Raw genomic sequence first — 26,764 nt, 5'->3', positions numbered from 1 at the left:
ATTTAGTTTGTTCTTCTTTTACTTGTTTCTTAAGGTATGAAGTTAGGTTACTGATTTGGGCGCTTGCTTCTTCTTAAATGTAGGTATTTACGATAATAAATTTCCCTCTGATTACGGCTTCTGCTGTATCTCCTAAGTTCTGCTATGATGTCTTTCCACTTCCATTTAATGCTTCAGTTTCTTTAAAGCTTATTCAACAATGTTGGAGCATGAAGCGAACAATGTACTAAACCAGCCAAAGGTCATTCATCACATCTTTCAGAAATACTCATAATTAAGAATGTAATTTTCCAGACTCCTCAAAATGTACACTTTTCTTTAGATAAAGCTGATACATTCCCTTATAAAGGAGGAAAGTAGAGAGAAGACAATTTCAATTACCAGGCAATATAATGTGTATATGAAGACTACATAATATTAATTATTTAGCATTAATTGTACAAATTCCAATAGATACAACATTTGGTACATTGGGAGAGAAAGATGTAATTATCAGACCTAAAGGAGAAATAGTCTCCATTAAAATAATAACCTCCAGAAGAAATGATAAAAGGGAGAAAATGATCAATATAAATATAACAATAGGCATATATGTATTGTATTTATATGACAGACCATCAGCTATGAATTTTCTGATGGTATTATCTGAGAGTAGTATGATCTAGGAATCATTAAATCTCCCATAGATGTTATACTGAAATTTCCATTGTCACATCTGTTTTGAATTTCTTTCTTTTATTTTGCTCAGGCTGGGCACATTCAACATTGCTTAAATGGCAAGATCAGAATATGGCTCGTAGTACACTAGATGGAACATATTATTAGCACATGCTTAAAGGCAAGGGTCAACTACCTTAAAATTTCCTTTAAACATCATTGGTATTTCAACAGGATTTTTCCTGCTCAGTGCCAAACTGACTTTCATTGATATGTTTTGAGGTACCTGCTGCATTTATTACTTCATCTGCATTTTCTCATGGGGAAGGCACATATGAAGCTAGTCATAATATACACACAAACGAATATATCAGAAGGAGGGACATGTGTATGTCTCTCAACAGTGTCCCTTACACTAACATTCCCTGGCATACAAATTCTTATGGGAATATAAGATAGTGATTTATATTAGGGGTCAAAAAACCAGAGCTTAGAGGAGAAAGTAGGTCTGTTTTTGAAAATACTTTTCTTGAAATACAGTCTCAAATGAAACACAATTCATTTAAGTATTGGCTATGGCTGTTTTCATGCAACAGTAAGAGTTCAGTGTTGCAACAGAAAAAGTATGGTTTGTTAAAACCTAAAATATTTGTTATCTGGCCCTCTATAGAACTTTTTTTTTTTTGGCTGCTAATCTAATACGTTGGAGGAGGGACAAAGGACTAAGTCCGCTGGGTGGTGAAGAGAAGTCTGTTTGCTTAATAAGGTAAACATAAACTTTTAGATGAGTAAAAGTTAGCCAGTGAATTATTTCTTCAAAGAAATCAAATAGTAGTCATAATAAGGGCTGAGAGAGGAAAGAAATAATCTAAATGATGAACAGGAAGTATATTTCCTATATTTCTAAAAGTAGACTGAAAGTCTACACAAATACTGATGTTCTGGAAACAGCACTGGTTTTGGAGTTAGGTATCCTGAGTCCAAATCCTGACTGGTAATCTTGAACAAATTATCTAACATTAATGAGTCTGTTTCCCTCTTCTACAAATAGCTCACAAGGTTGTTGGGGGAAGTAAACAAGGCCTAAAAGTAAAAGTGTACAGCACAGTTATTGGCCCTAGTTAATATAAAAAACTCAGTTTCATTTTCTCTTTTCCCATTAACTCACTACATTCTAAATATTACAAAATAAATGAGACAAACGATATTTTTATTCTATTGCCTGGGCATAAACCTTTTGTCTTAAGTAAGTGATCTAAGATTTCAGGAGACCTTGTCTGCCCTGAATCCAAGCTGACTGGGTTACAACTCCCAATGGCTATGGTAAGAAAGAATATTGGAAATACGCAAGAGAATAGGGGCAGAAATGACAGATCCCTAGAGAGGATTGACAGATGCTAAATCCAAAGAGGGTGTGACAGATTCAAGCAATATCAATTAAGATCAAGAATAAACAGGAAAATGTCAACTTATTCTCAAATGATTTAGCAAAACTGTGTGCATTTGTGTATATAAAGTCACATGCAGCACACAAACATATATTCATACACGCAGAATGAGTAGAAAGAAAAGGAATGTGTATATACAAATGTGGTGAAATGTTAACTGATGACTCTCGATGAAGTTCACGTGGGTGTTCATTGTATTATTCTTCAACCCCTTCTGTGGGTTGGTAATTTTTCAAAATAAAAAGTTGGAGCAAAGAAGAATAAAATATTAAGGACTCCCTAGGACACTTTCAAATGTACCATCTCATTTAGGATTTATAGCAAACTTAAGTATTATATAGATTTCATATATTACAGTGATAACAAGTAGTGAAATCCTAATTTGAATCTAGGTCTGCTCAGAAAGCCCTTTCCTGAATACAAGACTTCCATAGTAACTCGGGAACTTGTATCATTTTTAAGATTGTTAACTTGAAAACATGTAAATGATTTATAAATGAACTTGTGCATTACAAACCTAAGGCTAAGATGTCCACAGAACACATACTGGCAAATTTTTTATCTATGCAATAGTAAAGAAAGAAAAAAAGGAGAACAAATTTTTTTTGGAAAAAACAAGTTTACTTGCTACCAGTTTTAGTGTTGATAAACCTTTTTCCTCACTATAGACAAATCTGGATATGTGGTTAGGAAATGCCCTGTCTTCTTGTTCCACAGTGAATATTAATGCCAAAAAAGATGCACAGGTTACACTTCACTCAGCTGTCCTAATCACAGAAATAACCATTTTCCTCTGTTTAGTCTGTATCATGATCTATAAGATTAGGCAAAGTAAATATAGAAAAAATTGTTTCTTTTTAAGAATACAAGACCATATTTTATCCTGTTAATTAAAATGAATTGTTCAGTACTCTAAGAAATACAAAAAGTTTAAGACAAAATTTTGTCCACAAGGACTTGACAGTCTACAAAATAATATTTAACAAACCAATGAAAAAAATACAGTTAAAAAATCAAGTGCTAAACTATAAAAGCCTAAGATTTTGATATTCTAACACTAAGAAAATAATATATTTTCCTTTGATTCTTCAAACATTTAGGCAACACTGAAACACACATCAACTATTTTATTTTTCTTCTCCTAAAATAAAATTAGATATCGGTTCACATTATTGATTTTTCTGTCTTCCTAAAACAAACGAGAAGCATTATTGATTACTACTGATCTTGTCCTGGAGGTATCTCCGGCAAAAAGAATACAGAACTATCCCAGAGGATATAGAATTAGGCAAAGCAGTTTTATTGTGCCGAGCTATCTTATTCAAGAGAGTATTAGTATTCTGAAATTACACAGTATGAATTTCTTAACATATTCTTGGAAAATAATCTTTTTTTATAGTCATCTAGACTATCTTTTATAGAAATATATATATCTAAAATACAGATACAGTCATCTAGACATTTTTCTCTGTTGAAAATATATCTAATACTGGAGAATAATTAATAAAGGGTTATCCCCCAAATCACTAAAGCAGCCTAGATGACTGGCCTAGGTTATGTGATAAAATCTACAATAAGTAAGTTATATTTTGAATTACATATGACAAACCTCTAGCCTGTGAACAAAATTTCCAATTTTTAAAAATAAGGAACTTTAACAGCTTATGTGATACATGTATTTTAAGTTTTTTCTCCCTCTTCATCTGTAAGAAATAGCTTGATTTCCAGATGTGAACTTGATGAGTGTAAGCTTTGGTGGTGATAATGAACAAAAAGTAAACGAAAGGAATAAAGTAGTAGGTAGACTTGGCCAACATCTTTTTAAATGGGAACTCTTGTTAATTCTATTAGAAGGTACTCTAAATATGATTTTGTAGGGAGACAGAAGAATATCCTATGTAAAATGGTGCTGTTCAGTAAGCTAGGAGGATTCAGAATCATACTGCAATAATTTGTATATTCTTTATTCTCAAAAGGGAAAATAAACTAGGCACAGTGATGTGCACCTGTAGTTACAGCTACTTGGGAGGGTGAGGCAGGAGGACTGCTTAAGCCTTGGAGTTTGAGGCCAGTCGGGAGAACACAGTGAGATGAAAAAATAAAAAATAAAAAAAACAGAAAGGGAAAATTAAGTGTTGAAAAACAGGCTTGCTTTCTCAGAACTGGGTTTTATTAAACGGCTTGGCTTAAATGCCAAGCTACTTATAACTTCACATCAAATAAGGGCCTAATTAACCGTAGGTCAAAAATTATTAGCATCGGCCGGGCGTGGTGGCTTACGCCTGTAATCCCAGCACTTTGGGAGGCCGAGGCAGGCGGATCACGAGGTCAGGAGATCAAGACCATCCTGGCTAACACAGTGAAACCCCGTCTCCACTAAAAATACAAAAAATTAGCTGGGTGTGGTGGCGGGCGCCTGTAGTCCCAGCCACTCGGGAGGCTGAGGCAGGAGAATGGTGGGAACCTGGGAGGCGGGAGCTTGCAGTGAGCCGAGATCGCGCCACTGCACTCCAGCCTGGGCAACAGAGCAAGACTCCGCCTCAAAAAAAAAAAAAAAAAAATTATTAGCATCATTTTATGATTAAAATTTGGAAGTACTACCTATTAATTTATTTAAGAAAATTAGAAGGAGAGTACCTAATATGTTATAGTCACATATCTCCAAAAATTTAAAATATTGATATGAATTCATGGAACCTCTGCTGTGTTATTAAAGAATTCTACAGAACTCCTTAATTTCAAGCCTATCTTACACCCCTGAAATGGTATGCAGTTTTAAATACATAAAGGCAAGCAGCTGTTCAAAAGATTTATCTTTTCGGGGAGGGAGTATGTGGAAATTAAAGGAATAGAAAGGTATAAAACACAATTATAACAGAATACATAAACTGTTACGATTTCACAGATTCTTTATGCTATAGTACCACGTGTTTCTTTTGTCACCGAGGGACCAAGAAACAAAATTGTTCTAAGAGCAGAATTATTATAGTATTACCATATTTGCAGTTGTTCTAATTTCGAAAAATCACTGTGTTTTAGCTGTAAATCCATTTGAAGTTTCAGAGATTATGACAGAGTAACCCAAGAATGATAAAGTCGTCTCTCACCCCAAGTCATAATCAAATCAAAATCGAAGGGTGAGGGCAACTCAGGGCAAAAAATAAATGTTGGGCTTTAATAATATGTCACTCTTCTGTTAATTTTCTACAAATGATTAAAAAAACTAACACATTTCAAATTTGGAAAATATCGCCATTTGTGAAATAATTGTATTATCATGCAAATTCATTTACATTGAAATTTCAGGGATATGTTAGCAATTATCAGCATGTTGTTAAAGAATTCTATCCTGAGAATCTCATTAGATAGTGATGCAAACTACAGTTATCATTCTGAGAACAAAGGGATCTTGAATGAGTAATCAATAGCAACTGGCAGAAAATGAGACATTAATTATGATCCTCTCTAGTGTTTTGTCTAAGACAAGATTTCATTAAATGCTTTGTGCAACCTGAATAGTTCCAAGTCATTACGAACACTTTGGACAATATATTAATTTGGGGGAGGAAGAAGGGGGGAAACAGAAAAACAAAGTGAAAGAAAACCTGAGATGCTTCTAATCCTTTCCTAGGTCAATAAAAAACCACCAGCCACCACTAGCCAACTGTTACATTAGTTCTTTTACAAATCCCAAATTTTATAATCTCAACATATCCTCTTGAAAACTTAATAAATATTGTCTATACTTAAAGTGTCATGCAAGTTTGAGAAGATAATGACAGTCATCCATCAAATGTATCCTGCCAACGAAATCAGCCCAATCTTTAAAAAAAAGTTTTTTTTTTTTGAGATGGAGTCTTGCTCTATCACCCAGGATGGAGTGCAATGGCACGATCTCGGCTCACTGCAGCCTCTGCCTCCCAGGTTCAAGCAATTCTGCTCACTGCAGCCTCCTCCTCTTGGGTTCAAGCAATTCTCCTGTCTCAGCCTCCCAAGTAGCGGGGACTACAGGTGTGCACCTTCATGCTTGACTAATTTTTTTTGTATTTCTAGTAGAGATGGGGTTTCACTATGCTGGCCAGGCTGGTCTTGAACTCCTGACCTATTGATCTGCCCACCTCAGCCTCCCGAAGTGCTGGGATGAGTCCCGTGCCCAGTCAATCAGCCCAATCTTTCTAGCTCAAAAAAAGAAAATAAACTACGCATGTAATATTACAGTGCTAAAACGTGACAAAGTTTCAGTTTCCTAATCTTCTTTAATTATTAGTCGCAATAGGAAATTTTACCATCTTAATTTTTCTTTTTCACTAATTTTTTTTTTTTTCTCAACTTCCCTCCCAAATCTTTTATCAGCCAATGAGAAGATATCACAGTAGAGAGATCGGGATGTAGATCAATACAGACAGACTTCTTAGAAATAAAAGAAATATGAAGAGAACAAGCTAAACGTCATTTTAATATATGCAATATTTAAATAATTACAAATATGGAGTAAGAATGACTTTGCTTTAGGAATGTATAGGCTTCCATAAAAAGTCCAACTTCCAAAAATGCTATAGGGGATTTTTTGAAAGCAGTCTTGTGAGGTTAGTAGTGAGCATACTCTAAGCACACTCACTTCAAAGTGAGTAGTTTTTCTGAATGTCTGAATTTATAACTCTCTTATTAAAAAGGGCTAACTGAATGTTTTCCTATGTGTTACCAGTATGCCTTTGCGCCTTTTCTTTAATGAATACAAAGAAGCCAGCTGTGTGAGGTACTAATATTAGAAGAATAGGAGATGAAATCTTATTTCTCTTTGGTATTCGTGGAAATGGTATTATGTAGCACTACTATTTTCAGAAGAGTTCTAATACCTTGAAGCCACTCTTTTTCTCTTTAATACTAGCTTTAACATGGAGCAACTAAGTATCCCCTCTTCTCAATTCCTTGTATTTTCGTAAGTATAATTAAGAGTAAAAAAACCCAATATAGCATTAGGCATATAGTTAGGCATGCAATACTTTATAAAATGAAACATTACATACTGGACGTCTTCAAAACATTAAACTTCTTAGTTTAGAACATTTCATATACATAAAAGTAGGAAAAAAAAGTACAATTAACCTTCATGTACCTATCACCCAGCTTTGACAGCTGTCAACATTCTGTTGTTCCTGCTTCATTTGTTCTGCCATCTCCTACCCCTTGTTACATGCTCCAAAATTGACAATAATCCCTTATCATGTAATAGCCAGTATGTAGTCACCTCTTTTTTCTGTTTTGAGATGGCATCAAATCTCTACCCATTATTTAATAGGCTTTTTTCTCCTGAAATAAGTTTACGAAAGAATAAACGGACTTTCTGAAACTGCTTCCAAAGAGCCCTAAGTATCATCAAAAGTATAACCATCAATTTTCATGGAGAGAACAGAAACAAAGAAACAATGAATGCAGCCTGGGCAACATGGCAAAACCCCATCTCTACCTAAAAAATATAAAAATTAGCCGACTGTGGTGGCACATGCCTGTAGTCCCAGGAGGCTGCAGTGAATTACCCAAACCTGGGAGGTCGAGGCTGCAGTGAGCTGTGATCACGCCACTGCACTCCGCCCTGGGTGACAGAGCGAGATCCTGTTTCACAAAATAAATCAATAAGTAAATAAAATAAAAATAAAAGAAAGAATGAATGAAGTTTTTTCCAAGTAGGCCCTGCATAATCCAACTCTCTCTCTCTGGCCTTTTAACAAAAATAGGACATTAAAAGTGTCTATTGACCGGGCACGGTGGCTCATGCCTGTAATCCCAACACTTTGGGAGGCTGAGGCAGGTGGATCACCTGAGGTCAGGAGTTCAAGAGCAGCCTGGCCAACATGGTGAAACCCTGTCTCTATCGAAAATACAAAAAGTTATCCGGGTGTGATGGGGGGCACCTGTAATCCGAGCTACTCAGGAGGCTGTCGCAGAAGAACTGCTTGAACCTGGGAGGCAGAGGTTGCAGGCAGCCGAGATCATGCCATTGTACTCCAGCCTGGGTGACAAGAGCAAGACCCCATCTCAAAAAAAAAAAAAAAAAAAAAAAAAAGTGTCTATTGCCTGATACTCCAAGATCAGACTTTCTTTCCACGAAACAATTTATTTACCTATGTTCCAAACAACCCACAAAACGCACATCACTCTGCAGGCAGCTGATGGCTTGTTAGCCTTACTTATATACTCTTTCCTAGATCACATGGTTCAGATTCAAACAACATTTTCTCAATGCCTACTGTGTGCCAACTAGTGTGCATGTATGTCCCTTTCACATGCTACCTTAATGAGTCAATCATCTCTGGATAGCTTCCACATCAATCCAAGAGCTAGTCTTACGTCTTCTTAATCTTCGTGACTCCAACAATTCCTTAAATCACCAATCTACTCCCCAAAGGAGGACTAGATTGTTAGCCCTGGAAACCACTTGACTTGTGAAATCTGTAAGTCCAATATTCAACTCTTTGACATAACCTCCTGTTCTTATAGTCCCATCATTCCCTTATTACTTACTGCACCTGTTCTTTCACTGCATAACAACCAATATCTTGACCTTTTTTCCAGTCACAAAGTTTAATCACGGCTTCATTTCCTTCCTTTGAAACCTGGTCTATTACTTCAACCATTCTCTTATCACTACATCAATTCTCCTATCCTTATAATATTTACCAGCTATGAAATCTTGGGTGAATTATATAACTTCTTGCGGCTTCAGGTTCCTCAGCTATCAAATGGGAGGAATAATAACAACAGATGCAACAGCAGCAACAATATCACCACAGTACTGCAGGGACCAAATGAAATTATGCTTATAGGGTCAAGTGACTGATACATGCTAGTTATTATGTAGTATCATCATTGTTAACCTAGCTAACTGGCCTGCAATCCTGATCACTATATTGATTCAACCATTTGCTGTCTGTGCTTATACATGTAGTTTGCTGGGTAGTATTAGAATAAAAGTTGAAGCACATACACAATCACACAGGTTAGTGTCAACAGTAATTTCCGGTCACCAACCTCAGATGGATCATCAACACCATTTGGAAAGCCTTTTACTTGTAACTAGAGAGCTCATGGAATTGAGGAATATTTTAAGGTCTTCTATTTTTTTTTCTTTAGAGACTGGGTTTCATTCTGTCACCTAGGCTGGAGTGCAATGGTACAATTATAGCTCACTGTAACCTTGAACTCCTGGGCTCAAACAATCCTCCTGCCTCAGCCTCCAGAGGAGTGGGAATACAGGCATGCAACACCATGCCCCTTTTAAGGTCTTTTATTTCAATCAAACAATAGGTACTGTAATCTATTATAAAATACCAGTAAAGTGGATGTCTACCCTCTGCTTGGAAACATCCAGTGAGAGGAAAGTCATTTATCTACCAAGGTTTAATATTCTACGCCGTTAACAGCTCAACACATGACAATATTTCTTTTTAAAATTAAGCTGAAATCTAGAATGCTTAATTTCTACGTATTGTCCAACTTTTTAACCTTCAAAGTTATAGAAAAGTCGAATTATGCTTCAAACACTTAAAAGATGCTCTTCATGTTACCTGAGTAACTAACTTCTTAGTTCTCTGAATGAGTTGGTTTACTTATGCCTGTTCTGAAACAGGTTTGCTCAGAATAGAATACAGTATCAACTTTCTTGTTCTAAATATTATGTTTCTAATAATTCTGCCCAAGACTGAGGCTACTATTAGGTTTGTTGTTACATAAACAAAGATCAAAATTGCTGTTTAAAACAACTAGTTTTAATTAATCCTGTTGGGGAAACAGCAGCCCAGTGTAATCATGTTACAAAGTGGAAGTGATCTTGTTCTTGACATTACCATAGAACATAAGTCTAGAAGGGACTGGAAACTTGTTAATTCACTGTACTTAAACCTCCTGTCATGAAGAGAAAAACTGTAGAAGCCTTAGGTAACCTTACAGAGTTGTAGGAATTCTTTTTTTTAAGAGACAAGATCTTGTTCTGTCACCCAGGCTGGAGTGAAGCAGCATGATCATAGCTCACTGTAACCTCAAACTCCTGGGCTCAAGTGATACCCCTCAATCACTTGAGTGATCAGCTTCCTGAGTAGCTAGGACTACAGGTGCACACCACCACCTGCAGTTAATTTTTAAATTTTTTTGTAGAGATGCGAATCTTGCTAAGTTGCCCAGGCAATTTGAACTCCTGGCCTCAAACAATCCTCCTGCCTCAGCCTGGAATGCTTTATATATCCTGGATATCAGTCCTTTGTTAAATATGTTTTGCAAATACTGGACTTCTAGACTGTGGCTTACCGATTTATTTATTTTTAACCTATGTCTTTTGATAAGCAGAAGTCTTTTAGTTTTTGTTTTGTTTTCTTCCCATAAAGAGACAGGGTCTTGCTATGTTGCCCAGGCTGGCCTTGAAATCTATAACCCAATTTAGGAAGAACTAACATCTAAGTGACAGTAAACCTTCCAACAGATGTTTGAGTTTTCACTGTTGAAGCTTTGCCATCTTCTGTTACATTCTTCCCTCAGTATTTCACGCTTTTGGATACTACTATAAGCAGTACTATTCTGTTAATTTTATTTTCTAATTTTCACTGATAGTGTACAGAAATACAATTAATTTTTTAGATTGACTTTGTATCCTGTGATATAGCTAAAAGTACTATTTAGTTTTAGAAGTTTTCTTGATGATTCCTTAGGATTTCCTACATACACAAACACATCATCAGCAAATTCAACTTATTCCTTTTCAATTTCTATAACCTTATTTCTTGTCCTCATACACTGGCCAAAACATAAAATGATGAGAACAAAAATTATTACCTTGGTGCTGACATTAGGTGGGAAGCATTTAGTCTTTCATCACTAAGTATTCTGTTAGCCATAGACTTTTTTCATGTTTGTCTTTTATCAAATTGAGGAAGCTACCTTCTATTAGCTTGCTGAGAGGTTTTATCATGAGTATTCAATTTTGTCAAATATCTTTTCTGTATCTATGGAAATTATCGTATTGTTTTTCTTCTTGATTCTGTTATAATGTAGTGAACTAAATACATGGATTTTCAAATCTTAAACCAAACTTTCACTTCTGGTACAAACCACACGTGTTGTTTGAGTATTACTGGGATGTTGCTCACCTGATAAAAAGAGCTGAGAAATGTTCACTCCTCCTCTGTTTTCTAAACTAACTTGTATAAAATTGGTATTATTTTTTTCCTAAGCATCTGAAAGAATTAATCATTTTGAAAGAAGCGATATGACCCTTATGCTTTCTTTGTGGGAAGGTTTTTGGTATGAATTTACTTTCATTAATAGACATATAGGCCAGGTGCAGCGGCTCACGCCTGTAATTCCAGCACTTTGAGAGGCCGAGGTGGGGGGATCACAAGGTCAGGGGTTTGAGACCCGCCTGGCCAATATGGTGAAATCCCGTCTCTACTAAAAATACAAAAATTAGCTGGGCGTGGTGGCAGGCACCTGTAGTCCCAGCTACTCAGGAGGCTAAGGCAGGAGAATCGCTCGAACCTGGGAGGCAGAGGATGTAGTGAGCCGAGATAGCACCACTTCACTCCAGCATGGGCGACAGAGTGAGACTCTGTCTCAAAAAAAAAAAAAGAAAAAAAGATACAGATGTATTCAGATTTTGTTTCTATTTGTCTCCTTTGGTTAAGTATTTTTCAAGAAATTCATTTATTTAATCTAAGTTGTCAAATTTACTAAGTTATAATATTTATTATATTCTTAATGTATATATGATTCATAGCAGTAACCTCTCTTTCATTCCTGATACTGGTAATTTGTGTTCTTGTTCTCTTCTCCTTCCCCTTGTGTTAACTGGTCTAGCTGGGGGTTAACCTTATCATTTATTTCAAATAGCCAAATTTTGGTTTTGTTAGTTTTTTCTGTTACATTGATTTCTGCTCTTATTTGTAGTATTTCCTTCTTTCTATTTATTTTGGGTTTACTTTGTGTTTCTTTTTCTAGCTAAGTTCTTAGGGCAGAACCTTGGTCATTCACTGTACATCTTTTCTAATACAAGCTTTCAAAAGTATACTTTCCTTCAAGGCACTGGTTTAGATGCACCAACACATTTTGTTATATCACATTTTCATCATTATTCAGTTAGAAATATCTTCTGAATTTCCTGTGGTTTCTTTTTAAAACGATGGGTCATTTAAACAGGTTGCTGAACTTCTGAACATCTGGTGTTTTTCTAGATATCTTACTGACATTGGTTTTTGAGAGAGGGTCTTGCTCTGTTGCCCAGGCTGGAGTGCAGCAGTGCAATAACAGCGCACTGCAGCCTCGAACTCCTGGGCTCAAGCAATCCTCCCGCCTCAGCCTCCTGCCACCACACCCAACTAGTTTTTTTTTTTTCTTTTTAATTTTAATAGAGACAGAGTCTAACTATGCTGCTCAGTCTGGTCTTGAACTCCTGGGTTCAAGTGATCCTCCTGAATCGGCCTTCCAAAGGGCTGGGGTTACAGGCATGAGTCACCACACCCAGTCTTACTGACTTCTAATACAACTTTGCTTTTTACTAAACTTGTATTTTAGATTCAGAGGTACATGTTCAGCCTTGTTATATAGGTAAACTCGTGTCGGGGAGGTTTGTTCTACAGGTTATTTCATCACCCAAGAAGTAAGCCTAGCACCCAATAGTTATTTTTTCTGATCCTCTCCCTCCTCCCACCCTCTGCCTTCAAGGAGACCCACGTGTCTATAGTTGCCTTCTTTGTGTCCCTGAGTTCTCATCAGACTTCTTATTTAAGTCTTTTGTGTTCAGAGAACATACTTTGTATGGTTTCAAACCTTTCCAATTTACTGACACTAGTTTTATGGACCAGCATATGATTCCAGCCTGTTAGTGTAATGTGTGCCTCTAAAAGGAATTTATCTTCTTCAGTTGTTGTATGCAGAGTTCTATACATATCATTTAGGTCAAGGCTGTCGATAGTTAATTTTGTTCTACATCTTTACTAAGTTTTTTGTCTAGTTATTCTGCAAACTGCTAAGACAGAAGTATTCAATTTTTCAAGTATGATTGTCAATTTGTTTATCTCTGTTTAATTCTATCAATTTTTGTTTTGCTTCGTTTTGAAGCTTTCTTATTAGATGTATACACATATGTCATTGTTATGTCTTTCTGATGTATCAACTCTTTTATTATTTCACTATTATAAATGTCTGTATATGAGATTGGGTATAACAGGAAAAAAGAACAAGGAAAAACCAAATGGTATAAGCTTATCTCCAAACAACTAAGAGTTAAGTAAGGTACAGTTTTTAAAGTTGTCATTTTCTCAAGCGTATAATATCTGAACTCAGATGAAACTTCACACTTTCTGAAAAAAACCAAGACCCTGCCATCTTCTACATTTAAACACTTAGAGAAAAACTTATCAAACTACTTGAATAAATACTTGCTTAAGAGATATAAATGAAAAACTTTGTTATACTGATAAAAGGATTTTTCACTTAACTGTGGTAGTTTTTAAAGTGATATACCTATTATTAATAAAGACACTGGCTTCTATGCTCTGTGTTTGATCAATAAAAAAATTTAATTGCAGAAAGATCTATCAGTGTTTCCAGTAATAGTGCCACATGAGTTTCCTTTTAATGGCTCATCAGTTAATGTGATTGCTGTGAATGTAATATGAGGACACTCATTTAGCAACATATTATTACATCATCTTAACATGAAGTAAGGCCCATCAGGCATTATTAAATTAGTCTGAATTTTGCAGTATGTCAGCAGCATTTTATGTACATTAATAGCAGAGTTAATGCTCCTTGGGGGATTCTGTTGAAGAAAAATGGTTTTAATGTGGTGTTTGGGTATAATTTTGGAGTCACTATTTATATTTCCTTGGATTTTTTTTGTCGCTTGTGAATAGGTAAGACAAAATGGCAGCCAGTTAGTTAAAGTGTATTTTTTGTCCCTCCTCTGACTCATTATAATAAATACTGTCTGGAATACATGTTTTCCTTTGAATAGTTTATCCTTGCTGCAGAATAATCTTTCCACTCTGCTGAATTTTGGGCTTCCTCTCTGGGGCTCACGAACTGCTTCTATGAATTCTTAAAAAAAAGGCATCTTTCTCTCATTTGAATATCTTTAAATCTTGTATATAGCAATATTGTTATTTTGTATCAAACATTCTAGTAGCCTTGTTCTTCTCTTTTCCATAGGCCTTCCTGATCTCTCCAAAATGTTTATAAACTGTTTGCTAAACAGTAATCATATAGTTTCCTCTAAGGATAACTCCTATTGGCTTATACAGAGGAGTTGGCATATACAGAGGAGTTGGGTTTCTTAAAGCATGAACTCTAGTCCATGTGAATCAAAATCACCTAGACATTTGTTAAAAATTTAAATTCCCTCTGCGAGTGGTGGCTCTTGTTTGTAATCACGGCACTTTGTCAGGATGAGGCAGGAAAATTGCTTGAGCCTAGGAATTTGAGACCAGCCTGGGCAACACAGTGAGACCCCATCGCTAAAAAAAAAAAAATTTATATATATATATTTAAAATTAGCAGGGCATGGCGGCTGCATGCCTGTATTCCCAGCTACTCAGAGAGGTATATGAAGACCCAAATTACCTTTTGTTATGTGGGCCACTTGAATTTAGAAATTTAATATTATGTATTTATTTTTTGAAATGTTTTCACAAGCCCATACACTTTAACTTTCAGAGACCTACTACACAGGTGGAAGCAGAAACTGCTTATCTTTCAGATGAAGAAATCAATGCAGAGACGAGACTTGAACCTAGGTCTCTTGACTCTAAACCTTATATCCCTTGAGCCCAGGAGGTCTTGTGAGCGCTACTGTACTCCAGCCTGGGTGACAGAGTGAAATCCTGCCTCAAAAAAAAAAAAAAAAAAAAAAATTTAATTCACTGTCTCCTTCTCAAACAAATAAAAATGAAGGAAGGTAATAAGGGCACGGAGTTGAAATCTGATGGATTCCTATGCTGAAGTATAGTCATATAGTCAAAACACTCAAGCATGAGTTTAAGTTTACCACTTGCTAGATATGTACCCTTAAGCATAATACCTTAGGAGAACCTCTGTTTACTAATCTGCAAAATGAGTTGTTGTTAAAAGAATTCAATGTGATTACGTTAAGTTCAATGGCTGGTTCAGTTAGTGCTCAGCAAATGGTAGCAAATGTTATTAGAGCGCTACACATTTAGGTTTAAAATAAATGTCTTTTGATATGAGAATTAAATGTGGTACAAATGCACATTAATCCTTGGTAAAAACTGTTAAGATTCACCTTTGCAAAACTGGACAATTACATTAACAGAACTTATTGCTGACTCTAACTAAACAGCAATACCTTTGCCAAGAGGGTATAAATACGTAAGTGAAAACATTTGAACATAATAAAAACATTAATATAAGCATGAAGTATGATTTATTAGACTTAGCTGTGGTCTCAAAAAGCTTACAATAGTGTTTTCTCCCCCCTCAAGTTTAGCAGTAATGTTAACATTAGACCAGTGGCTCTCAAACATTTAGATCTCTTAAAAATAATATTAAAGATCCAAAATATCTTTTGTTATGTGGGTTACATGAATTGAGAACTTTAATAAAATTATTTATTTATTTTTCGAAATGTTTTCATAAGCCCATACAGTTTAACCTTCAGAGATCTACTAAGGAGGTAGAAGCAGAAACGGCTAATCCTATCTTTCAGATAGAAATCAGTGCAGACATGGGACTTGAACCTAGGTCTCTTGACTCTAAACCTTCTGTCTTACCCCCCTCAACTGATATTTACTGACCTTCTACTGTATGATCAGGAACTGAGAAAAGCACTTTCATATATCTGATAAGTAAACAAATTTGTATGGTTATGAGGTATTCTTATAGTATGAGAATACATATAAGATTCAATACTGCCTAACTAAGCTGCTATCTTAGATTTAAGATGAAGATGAAAAGACTTTTAAGGCCCTAAATCAGGGTGGCAGACAAGTTAGCTTAATGATATGTCACAGAGGCAGTTTGCACAGCTTATAAGCTTAAACCTACAGGATTCTTTGTAGTTACTTTTATCAATCATTCATTGTCCAAATGATGTAACTTAGTTTGGTTATTTATTTATTTATAAGACAGAATCTCCCTCTGTTGCCCAGGCTGGAGCGCAATGGTGCAATCTCAGCTCACTGCAACCTCCGCCTCCTGGATTCCAGCGATTCTCCCACCTCAGCTTCCCGAGTTGCTGGGATTACAGAAGCCTGCCACCACGCCCGGCTAATTTTTGTATGCTTAGTAGAGATGTGGTTTCACCATGCTGGCCAGGCTGGTCTCGAACTCCAGACCTCAGGCAATCTGCCCGCCTTGGCCTCCCAAAGTGCTGGGATTACAGGTGTAAGCCACCGCGCCCGGCCACAACTTAGTTTTTCAAATTTTGTTGTACTCTGATGAGATTCAGAAGTGTGATGGTTAGGTGGCCTACAAAACTGTCAAAATGAGTACTATAGCCAAGATCAGAAATGAGATCCACAGCCTCCAGTCCAAGTCATTTATGAACTAAAATTCAGACTATGAAATTCAAACAGTAACTTGTATCATAAAAAAGAATGAGGTCTGATATCAATTATGAATTGCAGAAATATTACAATCACCAATCCACATTTGATATGGACCAAAAAAGAGGGTATTTTGGTTTTCATCAATGGATATTGCTAAAACTATACAGAATAAATTGTATATCTTGGTTGGCCTTAAAGCACTGTTACCTTTGAAAAAGGTCAGAAAGATACCTTAATGGGAGCTAGATGTTCAAGTGCTGCTTTTCTATTTTTTACTGTGATCTGAATAAGCACTTATATTCTTTGGTTCTCTGCAATTTTTAACTAGGCATGAGCGGTATGCTGGTAAATGTTTAATAACTGTTTAAAAAAATGGAAGCCCTGAATTGTAGTATTTTTGAATTTCCACAGTGCAGTGTAAATACTTCCTTGATGGCCATTGTTTTGTTTGTTTTTATTTATTTTTTTAAGAGATGCAATCTGGCTACATTGCCCAGGCTGGACTTGTACTACTGAGCTGAAGTGATCCTTCTGCTTTGGCTTTCCAAGTAGCTGGGACTACAGGTATAAACCACAGTGCCCAGCTCATGATAGCCAATTTTAAGATATCAGTGTGATGTCAACCACACTTGCTAAATTCCTAGAAGTTTAACAGATTCGGCTCTTGTGAGCTAGTAAGAGCTGGTAAGGCAAAATACTGGCTATGACACAATGCTAATCTATATATATTTAAATGACTAGAATAAAATAAAGCTAACCATAGATGGAAAATAGAGCAATCATTAACAACACTAAAACTTTAAAAAATCACTTGGATGAAAATAGAGTAAGACTGCTTGGTCTGAAGCCAAGAAATCTGAGTGTTGGTCCAGTAACTACCCCCAACTCTATGATATTTAACAAATCACTTACTCAGACCATGCCTATTTGCCATTAAGGACATGGGAATATATGATCCTGAATTTTTACAATATATTTATTTTCTCTCTCTCTTTCTTCCTTTCCTTCTCCCTTCCTTCTCTTCCCTTCCTCCCTCCCTCCCTTTCTCTCTCTCTCTCTCTCTTTTTGAGACAGAGTCTCACTGTCACCCTGGTTGGAAAGCAGTGGTGCAATCATGTGTCACTGCAGCCTTCAACTCCTGGGCTCAAGTGATCCTCCTGCCTCAGCCTCCCAAGCAGCTGAGACTACAGGCATGCACCACTACACCTGGCTGATTTTTACATTTTAAGTACAGACAAGGTCTCACTATGTTGCCCAGGTTGGTCTCAAACTCTTGAGCTCAAGTGATTCTCCCACCTCAGTCTCCCGAAGTATTGGGATTACAGGCGTGAGCCACCATGGCCAGCCTACTATAATACATTATTTTATACTGGGAAGGCATATCACAAAACAGGATGTTATGTAAAACTCTCTTAGAGGCACAATTATGAAATATATATTAAATGGAGTATTATTAGCATGGCAGTTAAAACTGGCTCATATGCCCATGCCTGAAATTAGGGTGGGCCCTCATGTAGAGCATGCAGATGGCAGAAAACAAATTTAATATGTTCTGCCTTTCCTTTCTATTATTTTTGGCTTGATTCTGATGGGAATCTGCAGGTGAACTGTGTGTTCAGGATTCTCAGTCTAAAGATATGAGGAAAAAGGCAGAAAAGATGCCCACTAGCAGAAGCACAAAATGCTAGAGAAGGTGGGAGAGTTGAAACAAAGATTCCAAGTCAGGGAGGGTGTGAAGCCTAAAAATTGGTTAGATGCAGGATTGAAAACAAAATACTTCCAATATTAATGATCAGTTTGACATTACAGTATATTTAAGCTATGCAGATCAATCATATATTCCTTATGTACCAATTATGTTTTCTGTGAGAAAACATGCAAAAAAATTTCTCAGAAATGACAGGCATTTTGGAAAGTGGTAGCTTTGTTTCCAGTTAAAATGGAGGTGGGTTATGAAAATCTTTGATGATAAAGACAGCCTGGTAAACTGGGGAACTGAAACAATTTTAAGCAAAGGGAGCAAAAAAACAACACTTAGTTACAAATTAAACAAACAGTAGTGAAATAAATTGGATAATTTCTATCTCATCTATTAATAGAGCCTTTATTTAGGTGTTTAAAAACCATCTCATTGCTTTTTTTAATCATTAAACTTACTTGACAGCCTGGTAATCCAGTATCTCTGCTGTACAGGGAAAATGAGCCTCTCTCTGATGTTTTTCCTATAAAACAAAGAAATTAACTTTATATAAAACCCCTCATTTATTGACAGACAATCAAACTTCTAGGCTATTCATGCTAATTTATTGCAGTTTTAAAATAGAAAGAACAAATTAGAAATAAGAGGACACAATCCAATAATTTGTAAAAACTTGCTATCATTTCAGTCAGTCTGAGTCAAATTCTGGGCAGGATGTAGTGACTCATGTCTGTAATCTCAGCACTTTGGGAGGCTGAGGTGGGAGGACTGCTTTAGTCCAGTAGCTCAAGACTAGCGTGGGCAATAGTGAAGCCTGTCTCTACAAAAAATAAAAAATTAGCATGGTGATATATGCCTGTATTCCCAGCTACTCAGGAGGCTGAGGTGGGAGGATCACTTGAGCTATATAAAGTAGCATGTAAATACTTTACTTTCAATGTATAGTATTTTAAAACACATTTAAAAGAATGAAAAAGACACTTATATAGCCAACAATATGACACATGTACCCCCTAGTTAGAATGTTTTCCCATGTTTGCTTCAGACTGAACCTTCTTCTCTTCTTTCTCTCTCAAAAATTAATACAGTATTGGGCCGGGCACGGTGGCTCACGCCTGTAATCCCAGCACTTTGGGAGGCGAAGGCGGGCAGATTACGAGGTCGGAGATCAAGACCATCCTGGCTAACAAGGTGAAACCCTATCTCTACTAAAAATACAAAAAATTAGCCAGGCATAGTGGTACGCGCCTGTAGTCCCAGCTACTCAGGAGGCTGAGGCAGGAGAATCACTTGAACCCAGGAGGCGGAGGTTGTAGTGAGCCGAGATTGCAACACTGCACTCTAGCCTGGGTGACAGAACAAGATTCCGCCTCAAAAAAAAAAAAAATTAATACAGTATAGACATAGCTCAAATCACACCTCTGGATAACCATTACCATAATAATGATGTGCATGATTACCATGTATGTTTTGTACTCTTTAAATATATATTCATGTTCTCTAACAATATACATTACTGTTTGCATTTAATATATTTAAACAGATGGAATTACATGGTATTTATCTTGAAACCTCTATTTCCATATATTATGTTTTTGAGCTATGTGTTGATAACAGATCCCTAGTTTGAGCATCTTTAGTGCTATACAATGTTCCATTATACAAATAAAACCAGTTTATATATTTCCCTACCGAAAGATAGTTTTTATATTTTTTTGTCATGAGCAATATTGAAATAAATATCCTTGCACATCCTGTACACACACACACACAGACACACACACACATACGTTCCTTCAGGATAGACACAAAGAAGGGAAACTGGTAGATTAAAGGATGCAAACTTTCAGGTTTATAGGCATTGATTGCCTTACTATTCTCAGAAGTCACCACGCCCATTTATATTCTTCCCAGCAACATGTAAGAATTCTTGCTGTGGCGGAGGGCAGTGGCTCACGCCTGCAATCCCAGCACTTCGGGAGGCCGAGGCGGGCAGATAACCTGAAGTCAGGAGTTCAAGACCAGCCTGGCCAAAATGGTGAAACCCCATCTCTACTAAAAATACAAAAATTAGCCAAGTGTGGTGGCACGCTCCTGTAATCCCAGCTACTCGAGAAGCTGAGGCAAGAGAATCATTTGAACCCAGGAGGCGGAGGTGGTGGTCAGCCAAGATCGTGCCATTGTACTCCAGCCTGGGTGACAGGGTGAGACTCGTCTCAAAACAAAAAAAAAAAGAAAAAAAAATTCTTATTGTGACTATACCCACTGATACGGTTTGGCTGTGTCCTCACCCAAATCTCACCTTGAATTGTAGATCCCATAATCCCGACGTGTCATGGGAGGGACCTGGTGGGAGGTAACTGAATCATGGAGGCGGTTACCCCCATGCTGCTGTTCTTATGATAGTGAGTTCTCACAAGATCTGATGATTTTATAAGGGGTTTTTCCCCTTTTGCTCGGCACTTCTTGCCGCTGCCATGTGAAGGAGGACATTTTTGCTTCCCCTTCTGCCATGATTGTAAGTTTCCTGAGGTCTCCCCAGCCATGTTGAACTGTGAGTATTGCAATTAAACCTCTTTCCTTTATAAATTACACAGTCTTGGGTTATGTCTTTATTAGCAGCGTGAGAATGAACTAATATACCCACAGTTCAAAACTCCATAGTATGGGCCAGTTCTTGAGGGAGAACGGATGTTAAGTCACACAGCGTTAACAATTAACAGTAGGGTACTCACTCATTTGTATTCAATATACTAAGTGAATTTGCAAATGTGGTATTTTTGAGGCTCAATAACTAACTAAGGCCCCCAAACATGGTGCTTTGATATGCTGGACTGAAGCAGCAGCCTCAAGGTCTCTCTAAGTCATGCCCTCTCCACCAGACCCCTCCCCACAATCTTCTGTTTTTTTGCAAAGCAAAGAATGAAGTTTTCTCTGAAATTCCCTATCTATTTAGAAACCCGACCTGCCAAAGAACACAATTACCTTCCCTGAGTTTCAGTAATTCCTTCTATGCCAGTCATTTTAAGTTGGCATTTCCCTTCAGTCTCTGCCATCTTCTTGTTCCAAGAGGATTTCTGATCCATTTTGATTAGATGCAGGGAAGGCTGTGTATGTCAGAATTGCAAGTGTACAATCCTTTAATGGTTTTATTTTGTAGTAACTAGTTTTATTGAATTAATTAATTCATTTATTTACTTTGAGACAAGGTCTCACTCTGTCGCACAGGCTAGAGCACAGTTACATAATTATAGCTCACTGCAGCCTCCAACTTCTGGGCTCAAGCAATCCTCCCACCTCAGCCTCCCAAGTACCTGGGACTATAGGCGTTTGCAACACGCCTAATTTTTTAAAATTTCATTTTTAGTAGAGACAGGGTCTCATAGTATGGCCTAGGCTGGTCTCAAACTCCTGGGCTCAAGTAACCCTCCTACCTCAGCCTTCCAAAGTGTTGATGTTACAGGTATGAGCTACCATGGTGGCCTAGCATTATTATTACAGGGATTATTTTGCATATCTAAAGGGTTAATAGATGTCAGATTTAGAGTTGTAAAACTTCTACATCAATTAGTCAGCATGACATGTATACTTTAATGAAAATGATACTAGTCTATTCCTAAGGTTTTTAAAAAAATTATGTATCATATCAATAAACAATTTTAAACATCCTATTCACGTGTAGAGTTTTTTTAAATTAGTGAACTACATTTTTTTATTTATTATTTTTTTTTGAGACGGAGTCTCACTCTGTCACCCAGGCTGGAGTGCAATGGCATGGTCTCGGCTCACTGCAACCTCCACCTCCTGGGTTTGAGTGATTCTCCTGCCTCAGCCTCCCAAGTAGCTGGGACTACAGAGGCATACCACCACACCCGGCAAATTTTTGTATTTTCAGTCGAGATGGGGTTTCACTATGTTGGCCAGGCTGGTCTCGAACTCCTGACCCCATGATCTGCCCACCTCAGCCTCTTAAAGTGCTGGGATTACAGGCGTGAGCCACCACACTCAATCATAAGTTAATACTGTATTGTATTTTGAATCAAATGTCCTAGTAAGAACTCTTAAAAAAAAAAAAGTTGCAGTGGAAAAAGGAACAAGGTTAAAGGTGAATATTAGCTGATTTTAATAATGTACAGCTTTTAAATACAATCTTAATTATCTGTGTCGAGGCTACCCATATGACAGATCATTTTAAAAAACCTAAAGTTTTAAACTTACTTTCCTGTGCTTATTAAAATTCCTAAAATTCCTTATCCTTTCATAAAGGACACTGAATTCAAAGAGAACGAAAACTAATTTAACATAAGCTGAAGATGTTACAAAGTAAAAGTTTCTTCTGAAATGAAAGTTGATAGCTTATTTTCAAAATGATACTTAATCTATTCAAATTAAGATTTTGAAATGTAAATACGTTTTTATCTCACCTTTCATTTATTAGAAACTAGTTATTTTCTTAAGGACTTATAAGTTTGAGTATCCTTGAAATAAAATAATGCATACTCAGTCTAAGACTTAGGAGGCATTCATTTTTAATTCTTTCAAAATTACTTTTTACAAGAACTATTTTCATGAATTAAAATTAATCATATACATTATCTTTGTTTTATCTCAGGCATCTGACAACAAAAATCTCTGGCTACTGTATTAAGGGTTTCTACCAACTTTTTTTTTTAACATAAATATACATAAATGAAGTATACACAATTTTAACCAGTCAACTTCAGCTGAAAACAGTTTAAGAACTACTAGTAATGTAACATATATCTAATTCTCCTTGAAGCACCTATGAAAAAATTATTACAAAGAATTCTCTGGGATAGTCTAAAACAGGGTTTTTACTAGACCCTTGTGTTGCGGGGGTGTGGGTGTGTATAGGTATGGGTGTGTGCATATGTGCATGGGCCTCTTGGGTGGACTTCTCAGAATCATGATTATAAATGTACAAAACAAAATGTAAGTATTTTAATGTACAGTGACACGTAATTGTCAAAATGTTCTTTTAAAAACCTCACATTTCCTGTAATTTATTAACACATTAATAAGATTTAGCAGCAGGACTAATAATAATTTGAAAGCATAAATAATAGTTTAAGATATCTGCAACAATTATGATATGAAAATATCTATTGTTGTACTGTGACAAAAACTGTAGGTACTGTCTGGACTATTTTGCTATCCTTATTCAAAAGGGAAGGCCATGCTAAATTTCACTTAGAGATTGATAAAAATAAAGATGACAATTTTTTCCCATTCAAGTTCACTGATTTTCCTTCTGTCCTGGGATTCTCTGGACTCCAGGTTAAGAAACCCAACTCTAGTAGAATAGCAACATATTATTGGAAAATATACAAGAATAATACATATATATGTATACTAAACCATCAGACACATAACTTGTGTGCAAAGGTATTTTAAGTAGCTAAACTTAACATGGTTTACATTAACCAGATTCAGCAATTTCTGACCTAAACTAAAAATTGCTCAAGAAATGATAGATAATTTTGACTAATTTATACAGTATTTAAAACATTTATTCAAGAAACAGCAAATGACTGAAGTTCAAGAAATTATTTTCTCCAGACACATAAACTCTTAGAGGCATTAATTACCCTAACAAATATTCTCAGACTTAAAAAAAAAGTTATCTTGCTCTCTACCACTAATATACTTAAGTTATAACCTTTCAATGCTTACAGAAATACAAACTAATGCTATTCTTTTGACATAAGATAGAATCGGCAGTCAAATTGAAGGTGGGAGTGGACAGGCACAGTTCTACATTCCCATTTCTCCCCATCTCAATTACAGATATCCAAACATTGACTAGACAGAAAAATCTAAGATCCATACATTCCATCAAACATTTATGGGCTAGTCACTGACAGATGAAGAGGTTAGGAGATGAGTAAGCCACAAGCTTCTGGCCGGGTGCTGTGGCTCATGCCTGTAATCCCAGCACTTAGGGAGACTGAGGTGGGAGGACTGCTAGAGCTCAGGAGTTCAAGACCAGCCTGGGCAACACAGTGAGATCTGACCTTTATAAAAAATAATAAAAAAAAACACTTAGCTGGGCATTGTGGTGCATACCTGTAGTCACAGGAGACTGAGGTGGGACGACTGCTTGAACCTGGGAGTTTGAGGCTGCAGTGAGCTATGATCACGCCACTGCATTCCAGCCTAGGAGACAGAGTGAGACCCTGCCTCAAAAAGCAAAAAGCAAAACACAAACAAAAAAACCCCCACAAGCTCTACCCTCAATAGGTGCCAAACAATGAAAAAGCTTATAGCCTACTGGATGACCAAGTTTTAGAAGTACTGCTACATTTGTTAGACATTTAGTTCTTTTTAGTGACAGAAATCTAGTATTTGATAATATATATTTACTAAAAATGCTGCAAAGGTTAGAAGGTCCCTGATATGGTTTGTGTGCCCACCTAAATCTCATCTAGAACTGTAGTTTCCATAATCCTCACATGTCGTGAGAGGGACCTGGTGGGAGGTAATCGAACCATGGGGTGGTTACCTCCATGCTGTCCTTATGATGGTGAGTTCTCATGAGATCTGATGGTTTTATAAGGGACTTTTCCCCCCTTTGCTCTGCACTTTTCCATGCTGCCACCATGTGAAGAAGGATGTGTTTGCTTCTCCTTCCACCATGATTTAAGTTTCCTGAGGCCTCTCCAGCCATGCTGAACTGTGAGTCAATTAAACCTCTTTCCTTTAAAAATTACCCAGTCCCAGGTATGTCTTTATGAGCAACCTGAGAGCAGATTAGCCACAATCCACACTTGGAGAATGGTGCTCAGTTTCACTCTTCCTTCAACAAGCAAATCTACACCAAAGCAATTCTATAATACTCTCATGGTGTGTGCTCTGTTCTTATCAATAGAAAATAATGTATTGATGAAGAAACAGACAGAGATAATGATATTATGGAATATAAAGCCTGCTCAGCATTTCTTTCTGCAGCAGTCCAGTAAATACCTAAAAATTTCCAGACAAGTTTATTAGTTTCAATGAATAGATACTATTCAAGAAATAATTGTTGCCTTCACAAGTAACAGTACAAAATAGAATAGCTTCTCTATTTGTATGAAAGCCAACATTATTTCTGTTCATTTTTGTAAGATTCTGATTTGCATTCATAATTTGAATTCAGCATATTTTACACAGAAAAACTCCATGTGTTATAATTTAAGTAGTTCGTATTAGACTGGTTTTTTTTTAAAGCTAAAAGCTTAACCTAGAAACAATTCCTGGATGTTTCAAAAAAGTTAATGAGATCAACATTACTATGTTCAAAATGAAATATTTCAATGTGTAAGTCATGTGAGCTTTTCTATATTTACTTTTCAGAGAAACAATATGAAATCCTTACATAGGCAAATCTAAATATTTGTGCACAAATCTAAATCTGATGACAGTTTTATGAGCAGACTATCCTCCTCCCCCTTGGGTGTCTTTGAAAACTCATTATTTACCTAACCTTTTTGTTCGTGGAGAACCTACTCCTCTTTTGTGGGCAAACCCTATCAAAAATATCATACAGTTTGAATCATACTAACCATCTGGAGAAACACAAAATGCTAACTTACAAAGTGGGCAAATCTGCAATACCGTAGAGTATGAGAGCAAAGACCTCGGAATTCTGATTACTGGATTCATCTCTTAGCTCTTGCTTCGCTCTGAGTGAACTGGGAAAGTTACATGTTGCTTAACATCAATGACCCCACTCACTCTTTTAGGAAAATCAACCAAATAACATGTACCTCACACAGACCCTGCACAGTTTAATTAATAAAGTATTCAGAAATTCTTGTCTAGAAGATACTGTTAGAATTATAGACTTTATTTTAGTAGTAATCTGCTCAAATGTACAGAAAAAGAATCTAAAAAGGGTCTTAAGTGACCAGATTTTTTGTTTTTTAAAGAAAAGAGAAAGGGGATTTTTAAATAAACGCTTGCCTATTTTCTTCACAACAATTTGTTTAAGCATTATTGGCTAACATTTGTGCCAACCACACTGCTGGCTACAGTGAAGATACTTAAATATCTAGTGCCAACAGGCACAGCTGCTGGACTCTCTATGCCCTCCTCTTGTTCACTCCATGCCAAATTACTCACACAGCTATGAATGATGAGGCAGCAGCATAGGAAAATGCCAAGTGTGAGTGAGATTAGTGATAAACCACAGGATCCCTATAGAGGTCAGTGATTAGCAAGTTCCCAGTCATAATCACTTTTCTAACCCAGCCTTTATCTCATCACATATGCCATCTTAATTTTGCACCAGCTTCCTGTGATGTGCATCAGAACTGTAAGCAGCTTCCCAATCAATAATTCTGGCAGAAGTGCTAAGGTGCCAATGGAGTATCCTATTATCCTGATAAAAGCACACAGTCAGACCTGGG

At 36.6% G+C, this 26,764-nt stretch overlaps 1 protein-coding gene across 12 annotated transcripts in view; it reads right to left on the bottom strand.

Moving 5' to 3' along the window:
* TCF12 (transcription factor 12) overlaps positions 1-26,764 on the bottom strand; it is a 374,537-nt gene that overhangs the window by 104,016 nt on the left and 243,757 nt on the right. For all 12 annotated transcript variants that reach the window (XM_063716671.1, XM_054531552.2, XM_063716673.1 and 9 more), the window contains one exon: positions 18,812-18,876. In XM_063716671.1, coding sequence (XP_063572741.1) covers positions 18,812-18,876 — 65 coding nt within the window. Of the gene's footprint in view, positions 1-18,811; positions 18,877-26,764 lie in introns of those variants that run through there.

Source organism: Pongo abelii, chromosome 16 (genome assembly GCF_028885655.2).
Source record: "Pongo abelii isolate AG06213 chromosome 16, NHGRI_mPonAbe1-v2.0_pri, whole genome shotgun sequence".
Lineage (NCBI taxonomy): Eukaryota > Metazoa > Chordata > Mammalia > Primates > Hominidae > Pongo > Pongo abelii.
This window is presented reverse-complemented; position numbering and strand designations above follow the sequence as displayed.